This window comes from Cryptomeria japonica, chromosome 10 (assembly GCF_030272615.1).
Source record: "Cryptomeria japonica chromosome 10, Sugi_1.0, whole genome shotgun sequence".
In the NCBI taxonomy this organism is placed as follows: domain Eukaryota; kingdom Viridiplantae; phylum Streptophyta; class Pinopsida; order Cupressales; family Cupressaceae; genus Cryptomeria; species Cryptomeria japonica.
The window spans coordinates 33,834,245-33,846,621 of NC_081414.1; the positions used below are offsets into that span (position 1 = coordinate 33,834,245).

The 12,377-nt window shown below is 37.5% G+C and overlaps 1 protein-coding gene across 1 annotated transcript in view; it reads left to right on the forward strand.

Annotated features, from left to right (window-relative positions):
* Positions 1-441: 441 nt before the first annotated feature.
* The window catches only part of LOC131038233 (probable ribonuclease P/MRP protein subunit POP5), a 105,934-nt gene continuing 93,998 nt past the window's right edge, over positions 442-12,377 (forward strand). Inside the window, exons 1-2 of the mRNA XM_057970604.2 lie at positions 442-904; positions 1,364-1,573. Coding sequence (XP_057826587.2) covers positions 1,396-1,573 — 178 coding nt within the window. The 5' untranslated portion in view covers positions 442-904; positions 1,364-1,395. The remainder of the gene's footprint in view (positions 905-1,363; positions 1,574-12,377) is intronic.

The following is a 12,377-nucleotide window of genomic DNA, read 5'->3' on the forward strand; positions in this document are numbered from 1 at the left end:
ATAAAAATTAAAATTTAAACTTTAAAATTTTACATATAATTTATAATTATCATTAAAATAGAAAATAACAATTTGATATGTTATTTTCTATAAATATAAATATTTGTTTATTTATAATAAATTTTAAATGTTAAAAATTTTAAAATTATTTTTTACATTTTTAATAAGTTATATTTTATTTTTAACATTTTAAATTCAATTTTATTTGTAAGTTTTAATATAAAAGTTGAAATTTTATCATTAACATTTTTAATATAGTTTAATTTTATTTTTAAGGTTCAACTTTCTATTATTTTTAATTTTCTAAAATTAATGTATCTTTCAACTATTAAGTTTACAAATTGTAAATTACAAAATGATGACAATTTTTACTAATAAAATCTATAAAATTTAAAAAGTTAATCAACAATGCAATATCAAACTACTAATCTCACTTAATCCTAACTCTAACTACATATCCTGACACCATTCCTAACTCTAAATACTGTCGATGAGTGCAGCGCAGGGAGTTTGTAAGGCATCCTGTAGCATTTGCAACCTCTAGCGCGAACCAGACTGGGAGTATCGAACATATGGTGATTGCCGCAGATTGAGTATAGATTCAGGATCCCTATCGTAGAGATTTCCTGGGTGTGCTGATGCGTGAGGATCCTCTGTTCAAGTGCGTGGAGTTTCAAGCCCACGATATTGGCAATAAAATTATTACAGCGTCAGATCAAGAAATCACTAATTGCTTAGCTGCTGCGGCTAAGTGTTCCAGTTCATCATCGTTTACTTCAGTGTTTTGAACAAGCCTGGACGCCGCTTCTCCACTTTCCTGTGCATACGCGATATTTGGTATCATTTCTGTAGAGATACACGGTGAAGAAGTCTGCCCAAACAAACATCGAGGCTGCTCATTAAGGTTAGAACTGGAGTATTTTAGTCCTCCTGTTTTCTGAATTTTAATAACAGCAGTTTGTATTCGGATGATTGTAAACTGTTTGACCAAATGACTCATTATTGCTTTGTAAATTTGAGATTAAATGTAATTGATTTGAAGATCCAGCCTGATACAAATTAGAATTTGGTCATTGTTTACATCTATTTATCATCCCCTAAATGGTACATGAATGCATTGGAACTTGATACAATATACCTAGCAATGAGGATGTTTACTAAAACTAAGGCCAAACTCTGAAATCTTTATCTCTGTATGCAAGAAACATTGCAACACAAATCAAGTCATCTGTTATTCTGAATAACAAAATTGAGCAATATTCCTTTGCGGAAAATACACACATAATGATATCATTTGACTCCTGTACGTTCCTTACTCTCTATTCATTTGTACTTAAAACATTCTTCTTCTGATTGTTTGCAGTACACACTTCCATTTTTAGCAGTTTTCCACCAATGGTTGTATTCAAGCATAGATACATGTTATTTGAGATATTTGTGAATCTCGATAGAGAAGGAAAAGGGGAGGATGAGGTTACATTCAGTGAACATGGAATTACTCTAGCCATCAAGCAGAGCTTGGAAGTTAATTTTGGGGAATATGGACTAGCAGCCTCTCTTAATCGTCTGCAAGGTATTGTGAAAACCCTTTACAAGTGTTGGTTGTTTTTTTCCAACGTAAGGTCCAAAATATCTTCTTTGGGGTTTCATCAGTTGTAATAGTTGATGATTAGAAAATTTCGAGTGTAAAATATATGGTCAGTCCTTTCATTCTCAAAAAATGTGAAATAAAAAGTATGATATTTGAATATTTTATTGCATTGTTGGCTTATAGGTGTAAGATTTTGCAAATTTAGTAGATTCACATAAATATTGTTGTTTATGTTGGAAGAAACAGATTGGACCAGATATCATAGTTCTACACAATTGACTTACCGTGCCAATGAGCTTAGACTAGTGATCAGACAGTAGAATTAATGCACTAACTCTAACTTTTTTGTTTTGTTTTTAGCCCCTTTATTTCCCAGTGGTACTGCACTATCACAAATAATTGAACATAAGTTACATAACATGTGGGTCCTGTTCACGTGTGTTTTGTGCAAAGGAACTTTAATGTGCGGAAAAATTCTTTTCTCTTGAAAAGGTCCTTGCTTATCTTTTATAAGTCACTAACTGGAAATTTGAGTGTGCAAAGTATTTTATGCTTACAAAGGGCTACAGTATCCTGATTTTCATTTAGTGTCCTTGACTGTTTAAGATTTCTTTGGAAATTTGTTAAACTCAAGAACAACAAAAAAAAAATCTAATTTTTATTGAAATCTAACACAGATTTTAATAAAAATATAAAATGATAAGAAGGGTTAAGGTTAAAAAAACTTGTTTTGAAGAGAACCAAACTAAACATGCATGCACCAGCACACCACTAAGTGATACAAGTTTAGTAAGATAACTAAGTTCAACTTTCAAATCATGATTGAAGAAAGCTTAGCTCAAAGAATGGCCATGGATGTGCATACAACTCAATGTAATATCCCAGACTCGGATATTGCTTCAAATCTGATATGGGTTTTCATTTTTGCTCATATTTTGTTCATCATAATATAATATTGTGGCATGCAAACATGCAAATTGAACATGCAAGATTAACAATACAGATTTTCAAGGAAATCAATCAATGTAATACGAAGAATCTAAATAAGCCAAGGGTATTCTTTGATATAGAAAAGTATTACTCTTTACAAATGCATGCTGCTGTTACAAATCAAAAGATGCCTAATGCCATCAAGTAACACATACTCAGAATGCCTCCATACATAAAATAACAAACCCTATGAAAATCTTCAAGACAGATCATCGAATCTCCATGGAAATTGATCAATGATGTGCAACTGTGAATCCTGAGATGAATTCACCAAGTGGGCTGATCTGGGTTTCCATCCAAATAGCCAAAACCTCTAGGGTTTCCGTCCTAGGGTTTACTGAACTTGCAAGCTAAAGCTCTCAAGCTCTCAAGGAAAAGTTTCTTTGAAAATAACAACTCAAGATTGAATCCTCATTACACTTTTTCCTCCTTTTATAATACTTTTCCTTTTTGAAAGTAATACTTTATTTTATTTCTCTTAATTTACTTTTCCCCTCAAAAGTGACTTTACTTTATAATTTGTCATTGACATTATTATAACGTCGCTTTATAAAATAAAGTATGTCCAGTTGCCGATTAATTAAATTTAAATAATCCCATAGGACTTAGTACTATTTAACATTTAATTAATTAATTATCACTCGAAGAAAAGGGGACATTACAATCCTCCCACCCCAAGATTGCTTGTCCTCAAACAATCACATGTATCAACTCTGCATTAAGCTCAAATATTCCAGCCAATACCTAGATCCCAAATTAATCTAGGACCTTGGTATGTCTTCCCATGCGTATCTCCTTTAAGCTTCCATTGCTCCACTCTGATATAGACATCATTATGCCCAAAGTTGTGAAGCAACTCATAATGATCCCAATGAAGTAGTGCACCAAACATGCCAATGCCAAGATCCCAATTCAGCACGCTCTCACACTAACGAAAAGTGGAGGAATAGATGTCTCTTATCATGCCACCAATGCCAAATGTCCATCTAAATTTGAATGAGTTCCCATGGATGTGAGAAATTATCATTACAAGTGCACAATCAATCATTTCAATCCACCATATGCTGATGGAAATCCTACTCAAAATGATGTCGCAAGTACCTCTGATGACAAACGATGATGGAATCTCATCACTATACCAACCTCCAACAAAGGAAGAATGATCCCAATCTTTCCAAATCCTCCAACCACCTGCTGTCCTAAAGAACCAATTTGAAGTCTTTGTGATCAATAGTGTGAAACAACCATCTATCACCATTGTGAGAACTCTAACCCAATGAACTATGGCTGAAAATTCCATGCTTAGAAATGTAGAACAACCCTCTATCCTTGTGATGTAACTCAAAACCCAAAGGTTTGAACATGAAGTGCTACTGTCCTCTACATGCTCCATGATGTCTTCTTCGTTTACCACATATACTCTCCAAGTGTGATCAGGGAATGATATTGTTATGTAACAAAGGTATAATGTCAACAGTCAAACCTTGTATGCAATGTGGTTCTTCAATTCTTATCGCATGTTCTTGCATAACAACAAGATGCCTGTAACCTTGTAAAGATGGGAGATGGCTGATCATCAACATGAGACTCACCTTTTTTTTTTATCTTCCAAGTTTGCCTTCATATATGCTATCATAGGCTGATGTCCCAAGGTGTGTGACAAACTAAGAACTCCTCTCAAGAGCTGTCAGACTTTCCACCTCAAGGCTGCTGTTATAAATCAGACCAGCAACTAAAGTGAAGGCAATGAAGTCTACATACCCATGCATGAGAAAGAAACCCATCTCATACACCTTACTGTTGTGCGTATTCCACCACATCCCCGTCCTGTTGATAGGGACCCCCGATTTTCGAAGTCTACCCGAGAATGAGAGGACTCAAAGGGTAAATTCGCAAAATCCTCTCATTTGCCCGAAATTCTTAAAAACTTTCAAAAGTCCCATTTGGCCGAAAATCTCAAAGATTGCGCATTCTGGTCTTAGAGCCCGAAGTTAGAAAGCAAACGAAAATCGCGAAGAGGTAAGCTTTTGAGCCGAAAAGACAAAACACTTAAAACTTGCAAAATCGGCTTGTAAGCTGAAAATGACTAACAGTTCACATTCGTGCGATTAGGTTTCTTGGGCTGAAAAGGCAAGTCGGAGTTTGCACAAATACCTCCTTTAGGCCGAAAAACGAAAGTCTCCCGAGATGAAGAAAACGCAAAATCATGCATTTTATTTCAAAGTGTCAAGTTTGCAAAGGGAGGTGAAAGTATTTTCTGGCCATTCAACAATAGGTTTGCTCATTTTGCCTTCAATCACCGATAGAACCCCCAACCTTCCTAAGGCCGAAAAACAACCAGGGCTCCCAAAATCGGCTTAAAATGCCGAAAAGCAAAGTTCGAAAGCCCACAAAACCGGCTAGAAGCTCAAGTTGCGCGATTCGGCCTCTAAGGCCTCTAAGTGACTTAAAGTTCTCAAAAATTGGCCTCTAAGGCCAAAATGACAAAATTAGAAGCTCTAAAATCGGCCTCCAAGGCCGAAATGTGAGACAAAGTTCACAAATCAGCTTAAAGTGCCGAAATACAAAGTTCTCCCAAGTTCTCAAAAGCAAGCCATTTAGCCGAAATGAGCAAAGCTCACAAAACAACTTATTGCGCAAAAAAAGTAAAACGTCAAAGCCCTTAAAATCAGCTAAGAAGCCGAAAAAGAGAAGGAGGGCGTCTAAACACAAAATCGCGCAAAGTTGGCTTGGAAGCTGAAATTACAACGCGAGCTCGCAAAAAGCATTGGTAGGCCGAAATTGATGAAAGGTTCATAATCACGCCATCAGATTCGAGTTCGCATTTTCATGTTCTAGGCCGAGAAAGCAAAATCTTGAAGTTGCGCTAAATAGGTCAGGCATTGGAAAATGATATAAGCTTGAAGTCGCGCCAACAAACAAAGTTCAAAGTCACGCAAAACCTCATAGAGCTGAAAGCTTCTAAACTCAGATCATCCAAAGCCTTCAGCCAAAATCTCCATAGGGTTTAAATTGCGCAAGGAGTTGTGGGCCGAAAAGGGAGAATAGAATTCCAAAATTGCTCCATGATAGCCTCAAGAGCAAGGATCGAACTTCATATTGGAGAAAAGGGGCATTTAAAGATAAAATTTAATATGATTGATTAAATTAATTTATTTAATTTTTCAAAATGATTGTTAAAAGTGGAATTCATTGTTTGTAGGACGACGCCACTGGAAGGAGCTAAAGTGGCAACCTGAAGCGCAAAGTGAGGACTTGATTGCGATCAGTGCTAGGAAGCGGAAGACGAAAACGACAAGTCCCGAGCACTGCCAATGAGAGCGCGCTGCGGAGCGCAAGGTCAAAGCGATGAAGCATGGGGAAACGTGCCACCACTGGACCACATAGTTGAAATCCACTAGCCAGACCGAAGACAAAGAACACAGAATGCTACAAATATGCATTCTCAGAAATGCACAGCTGGAAGAAATTCCAAAAAATCAGTCTAAAAAATTGAAATGCTTTATTGTATATAACTGCCTATGGGCCCTACCTAATGTATTCAAAACAAGGGACACAGGTTAGTTATCTCCAGCTACCTGATTGACCAAATTGATGTCAAATAGTGGTCAGTAGCTGAGGAATGTGGTTGGAGGGATAACTAAGGATTGAATGGGCATGGGTTAAAGTTGCCAGGCTTCTAGAAGGCAGATCAGGATTGTTGGATGCAATCGATCGTAGCCATCGATTCAAATTGTAAAATCTATAAAAGGCAGGAGGCCTTTCTCTTGTAAAGGGTTAGATTGTTAGATTTTTTAGAGTTAGACAGTTAGATTTTAGTAGTTAGGAATAGAGTAGAAATGTTGAAGAAATTGTTGTAATAGCACCTGAAATCAATATATGGACATTGATTTGGTGTTTATCATCTTGGTTTTATTTTGTTTGCATGGTTTCCTTCAGCAAATTAGATAGATCCTTTTGGTGTGCAGGTATTTGATGGATTCAGGTTCATACCATTGGGGATATGCTGATTGTGTATCCCTGTGTATGGTTAGCTTGAGCCTTTAAAATTGTGTTTAGTTCAATTGCAGGTGTCCATATGAGCTGCGCCAAAATTGGGTGCTTAGGCATGCATTTGCAGTTTGAAAATCTTCTAAGTCTCCCTTGAAGATTGCACCATTCTTGTGAGGTTTTGAGTTATTCTGGCCAAGCAGGGATTGGTTATATTGAATCCCTCTACTCACACACTAGTCTTGTTAATTTTAGGTCTCCTAAACCCTTCTCCTTTGCTTTTATTTCCCAGTTCGAAAATCGCAGCAGATTAACTTGTTGTAAACGTAAGGCCCCTTGTGCTCCCAGCAAAACACATCAACCATTGAGTTATCCCGCAGTCATGACCTGACATTTGGAACCTTGAGGTTGTCCCCTTTGATCAACTAAACAACATTAGGGCTTCCTTATACAAGAGAGGATAGGATACTCAGCTAGAACATTCTATTCTGCGTTGGCCGGAGAGAGTTGTAGCAATACGATTTTAGCTATGTCAACACTTACCTATCAAGTGAACATGTCTCCATAAACTCCAATCCAACCCAAAAACTGATGTAGACCCAGATAAATCTGAAAATGCTATGTACAACCATGTAGGACAGCCACGTGTCAACCATGAATCCATGAAAATTATGTCACAACCCAACGAATATGCAACTGCATAAGCATATGAAATAGGTGACAATTCCATAGTTGTATTGTAGTTGTCTCCATTAATACCCAAAGTCAAAGCATGAATGGTTGATCCACTAAACATATCACCCATAAAATCATGATACACCTCAATGAAATTGTCAACATCACAAATTGATTCATGCCCTTCTTCAACTGCTGGTAAAAAAACAGATTGTTGGCAAATTGACGTTTCAACCTTGTTGACGCATATTTTGTACACTATCAAACACAGAATAAAATACCTAAAGGTACCTTATCCTCTCTTGAGTAAAGCCTTTGATTGCTGAAGATATCGCGAAAAAGGATCAATCAGGATGACTCCAAGGTTCTTCGTTGTAGGATCTCTACGTGTGGATAAGCTCTCTGTGGTATGATGTGATTTGCTGGAATCACAAGGGGACTTACACTTGATGACTGAACTTTTGATTTGCTTTGAATATTGCTGGAACACAGGATCTTACTGCCTTAGATTTGAAAAAAAAGGAAAAAAGACGAGGGCGAGGAAAGGATCTAATCCTAACACTAAGAATGTAAGAGCAATGATTGAGCTTTGATGAAATTCTAACTAGGTCTTGTTTTGACATCGCAGGACCATCTCTACAAGGCTAGTGTGATCTTCGAAGGAAAGCTTTATGATGTTCAAATCATCACTACAGGCATAGACACCATCAGGTTGATGCATATCAATGAAGAAGCGACAAACTGAAGTTGAGCTTAAGCTGAACGATTCCAGTTGACTACGCAAGGCAAGTCTGCAATCAACAAACTGCTAGTAGTATGGATATACGAGTTTCACCATCAATCAAGCACATTTCTTCCACTCATCTAATAACATGAAATCAAATATGAGAAGTATAAAGACCATGCAAATTGTCGAATCGACCCATAAATTTCACCATTTCTTCAATGAAGTTACAAGTCTTTTACAACAACATCTTGGCAACAATCTTTGCCTTCTCTCTCTACTCTACTCTAATTGCTATTCTAATCACCTTCTAACTACTCTCTATTCACTAACTCCTTTCTAACTGCTTCCAACTGCTTCTATATGCCTTTACAAATGAAATGCCAGGGCTTATATAGTGCCCTCACTACAATTCGATGGCTTAGATCAATTCGAGATCAATGGCCGAGATTCAACAATAAAAACCCTAATTAGGGTTTGTTACAACCATTACATAACATTTAATGCTTGACCAATGATAAAATTACATTTTATTGGACACATGTCTTCTCTAGAAAAATCGACCAATGGATAGCCGGGGTAGGTACATCGAAGTTTGTGCCACCTTCCATGAGTTAGGTACATTGAATCTGGCCATGCTGAGGTGGACCAATCCGACTGGAGGAGTGATGACTGGGATGCCAACTCATCTGACACTTGGTTGATATCCAATTCGATGATGTTGAGAAGCTAGCTTTAATTAACTTTTCTGAAACTATCTGCTTCTTTCAACGAACCCTTGCTCTGACTTATTTTGTCTTTGATGTGCAAGATGATGATGTACCTCGCCTTGTAATGCTGGATTGGAAGAGGTCGCCCTTGATGATGTTAGTCCGAAGAAGGCCATCCTTGTCGATGCTTGACTGGAGGAGGTCGCCCTTGTCCTTGCTTGATCCTCTTGGAGGAGACCGTCCTTGATCTAGCTTGATTTTCCAACTTCCGGGATCTCCATTTGATACCTACACGAAATATTAAAGTTAGTCTTTTGAGCATCAAACCTTATAGCATGAAATTTAAGACCTTTCAAAGGTAAAACTTAAGATATTAATTCGAAAAAAGTCATGATAAATCAAGAATTACACATTTTCAAATTAATAATGAATGGAATTTGGATCTTCAAGACTTAGATTTTACAAAATTGTAATGGGATCACAATAAGTCTTGAATAAGAACTTCAAAAATGATTCTTCATACCTCCTCTTTGATTGTTTAACTTACAAAACCTTGGCAAAAGAAGGAAGAGGACCGGATTTTGTTGGGCAAGCTTAGATTATAGTCCTCCCTTGGATGTATTACGCCTCCTTTAGCCTTCAAAAGAACTCCACCTTCCACTAGCTTCTTCAAAATCTGGAAATTCGCCTTCAAATGCCTTCAAAAATCTGGAAATTATCCTCCAATCTAGCAAGAAATTCACCTCTCTAATAGCCTTCAATATGAATTTCGCCCTCTTTAGTCTCCACACTTAGTAGAAACTCGCCTCTCCAATTTGCTTCTCGAATTCGCATTTTAAAACAATGAATGAATGATTTGCATTTGTCCACAACACTCCTCTCTTATAGAGCGCTCACCTTCTTCAACCATGAGGCCGACCTTGCAAATAAAAGGTGAAATAATAAATAAAACCTCAAAAGGAGTAGGCCGACTTGTCAAATAAAGGCAAAATAATGCCTTGTGTGCTCAACTTTTAATTTTTAATTTCACAAAAATTAATTTTAAATGCCTTTATAATAGAAATTTGATTTTTTGAGGCCCAAAATTAATTTATTAAATGCCAATTTAATTAATTTTTTCTAATATTTTGAAGTTGGCAATTTTGGCATGTAATGCGATATGGAGGATATCAACGTTGAAATATGGCAAAAAAATAATGAATGCCATTAACTTCACTCTGGTCCCTTGGAGAGGGACAGGAGCACCTTTTGGAAAATCGCTTTGGTCCCTTGGAGAGGGACAGGAGCACTTTTTCATTTTTAGGCTAGGATTCTCAATTTTTTTTGAAGTCAAACCTTTGTTTACCATGCTTTAGAAGATCCTTACCATCTCATACAACTTTGCCTTAGCATAATTTTGGAGGGAATTAGTTGTTTTCATAAAAAGCTCTCTGGTCCTTTAGTGAGGGACGGGAGCACTTTTGAGTCCATTGCATGAATTCTTGATCACATTAATCCTCAATTTACCCTCAAGGCGTAGAATATCACATTTCACTCCATCTTGAGCCTTGGTAATAAAAATATCATTTCAAAATGCAAGGTAAATGGTCATACTTGGAAATTGCGCCCTGGTCCCTTGGTGAGGGATGGGAGCACTTTTTGCCAGTTGTCGTCAAAATTTGCAACTCTCGCATCTCAATTCCACTTCAAGGCATTTTAAACACTTTCTCAAACTTGCGCCTTGGCCTCAATTTGTCCAACATTGGTGAGAAAGGCAAGATAACATGTTAAGCGCTCTGGTCCCTTGGTGAGGGACGGGAGCACTTTTGCAATTCCAAGCCAATTCGTCCTTTGCTAGTCTTCCAAATTATCTTCAATGGATGAATCTTGCCTTCTTTAATTCATTTCAATCACAAACTCGCCTTAGCCTTGCAAGAAATTTGCATTTTTAGAAAATCGCTCTGGTCCTTCAGTGAGGGACGGGAGCACTTTGTCTTGGTCCCTTGGTGAGGGACGGGAGCACTTTTTGACTTTTTGGCATACTTTTTTGTTCTTTAAACCTCTCAATTGCGTCCAAGGCATAAAACATCATTCGTCCTTCCCATCCAAGTCAAGTTTTGCCATAAAATATCAAACAAAGAAGAGAAACTTGAAAAAGTGGCATGGTCCTTCAGTGAGGGACGGGAGCACTTTTGTCTTGGTCCCTTGGTGAGGGACAGGAACACTTTCTGACTTTTTGGCATACTTTTTTGTTCTTTAAACCTCTCAATTGCGTCCAAGGCATAAAACATCATTCGTCCTTCCCATCCAAGTCAAGTTTTGCCATAAAATATCAAACAAAGAAGAGAAACTTGAAAAAGTGGCATGGTCCTTCAGTGAGGGACGGGAGCACTTTTGTCTTGGTCCCTTGGAGAGGGACAGGAGTGCTTTTTCGCTCTGGACCCTTGGCGAGGAACGGGAGCGCTTTTCGCTCTGGATCCTTAGTGAAGGACAGGAGCGCCTTTTGACTTTTTGAACTCTCTACCAGGATAATTTTTATGGAATATAACATTTAAGTTTCTTATACTTTAAGTTATATTCCATATATACTTTCAGGATGTTTGAGAGTGGTTTCAGACTTCCAGGAGTTATATTGCAAAATCTAGTTTTTTGAGGTTTTTCAGTTTCCAGACTTAGTCAAATTTCAGGATCAGGACATTCCAGACTTAGCCAAAATTTCAGGATCAGGACATTCCAGACTTAGCCAAATTTCAAGATCAGGACATCACTCAAGCCGGACTTGCTATCCATGTGATCCCCTGACAGCACTCAAAAATGCAAAGGCTAACCGACAAAACCCTAAAAGACTTAGAAAACAAACCCTAAAAAGCAAAAAGTAGGGGTCCCCATTTGCAATGGGGCGATGTGTGAAAACGTCACAACAAACCTTTACCTCATACTTATCTATCCACTCATGAATGTCTACCATGCTACACTTCTTGTCACCACTATCCTTCTTGGATTTGTGCACGTGACATCACAAGATCGCTGTCCCAACTCAAAAAACCAGAACCTTTCCAAGGTGTCTTCATTGCTCTTTCTTGTATCATTTTTGAGGGAAGATTGTTCCTCCATGAGTGTTGGTCTATGAGGTGTCTCCTGCTGCATAACATAAATTCCTAGCTGTTAAAGCTGATCTGTTTTTCATTACTAACCAACTCCATGGTGTAGTATGCAAAACAAACCAAACATTATCAAATTGTAAGATCTTCCTATTAGGCAATCTCTTAGTCTCTATAATCAGCTCTCTAAGACAATATGCCTCATGTGATCTTAACAAGTTTTCCTCCAATTTAATCATGTGTAAAAAACAAGGAATATCAAACTTACTAAGGGTAGTCATACCTTTCAAGCAACTTACATCTACGAGCTCCTTCTTATGCACCTCATTGCTGAGTGATCCTAAAGTTGTAGCACCTATATCATGACTGAAATTTGCATCTCGAAAGTTGCCCCACAGCTATGGCTGCCTTAGAGAATTATTTTTCTGATTTGCATTCAAAGTCATGCCTCTCAAAATCAGCTACCTCCTTGACCCCTTATTCACCAAATTCCTCTTTTGAAGCGTTATGCCCCACCCACGAGTCATGATGGCGTGATGCTGAAACATAGTTTGATTCGAACCAAGCTCTTCTGATACCATGTTAATTTTAGCAATCAGACTGAAAGTAAACAAACA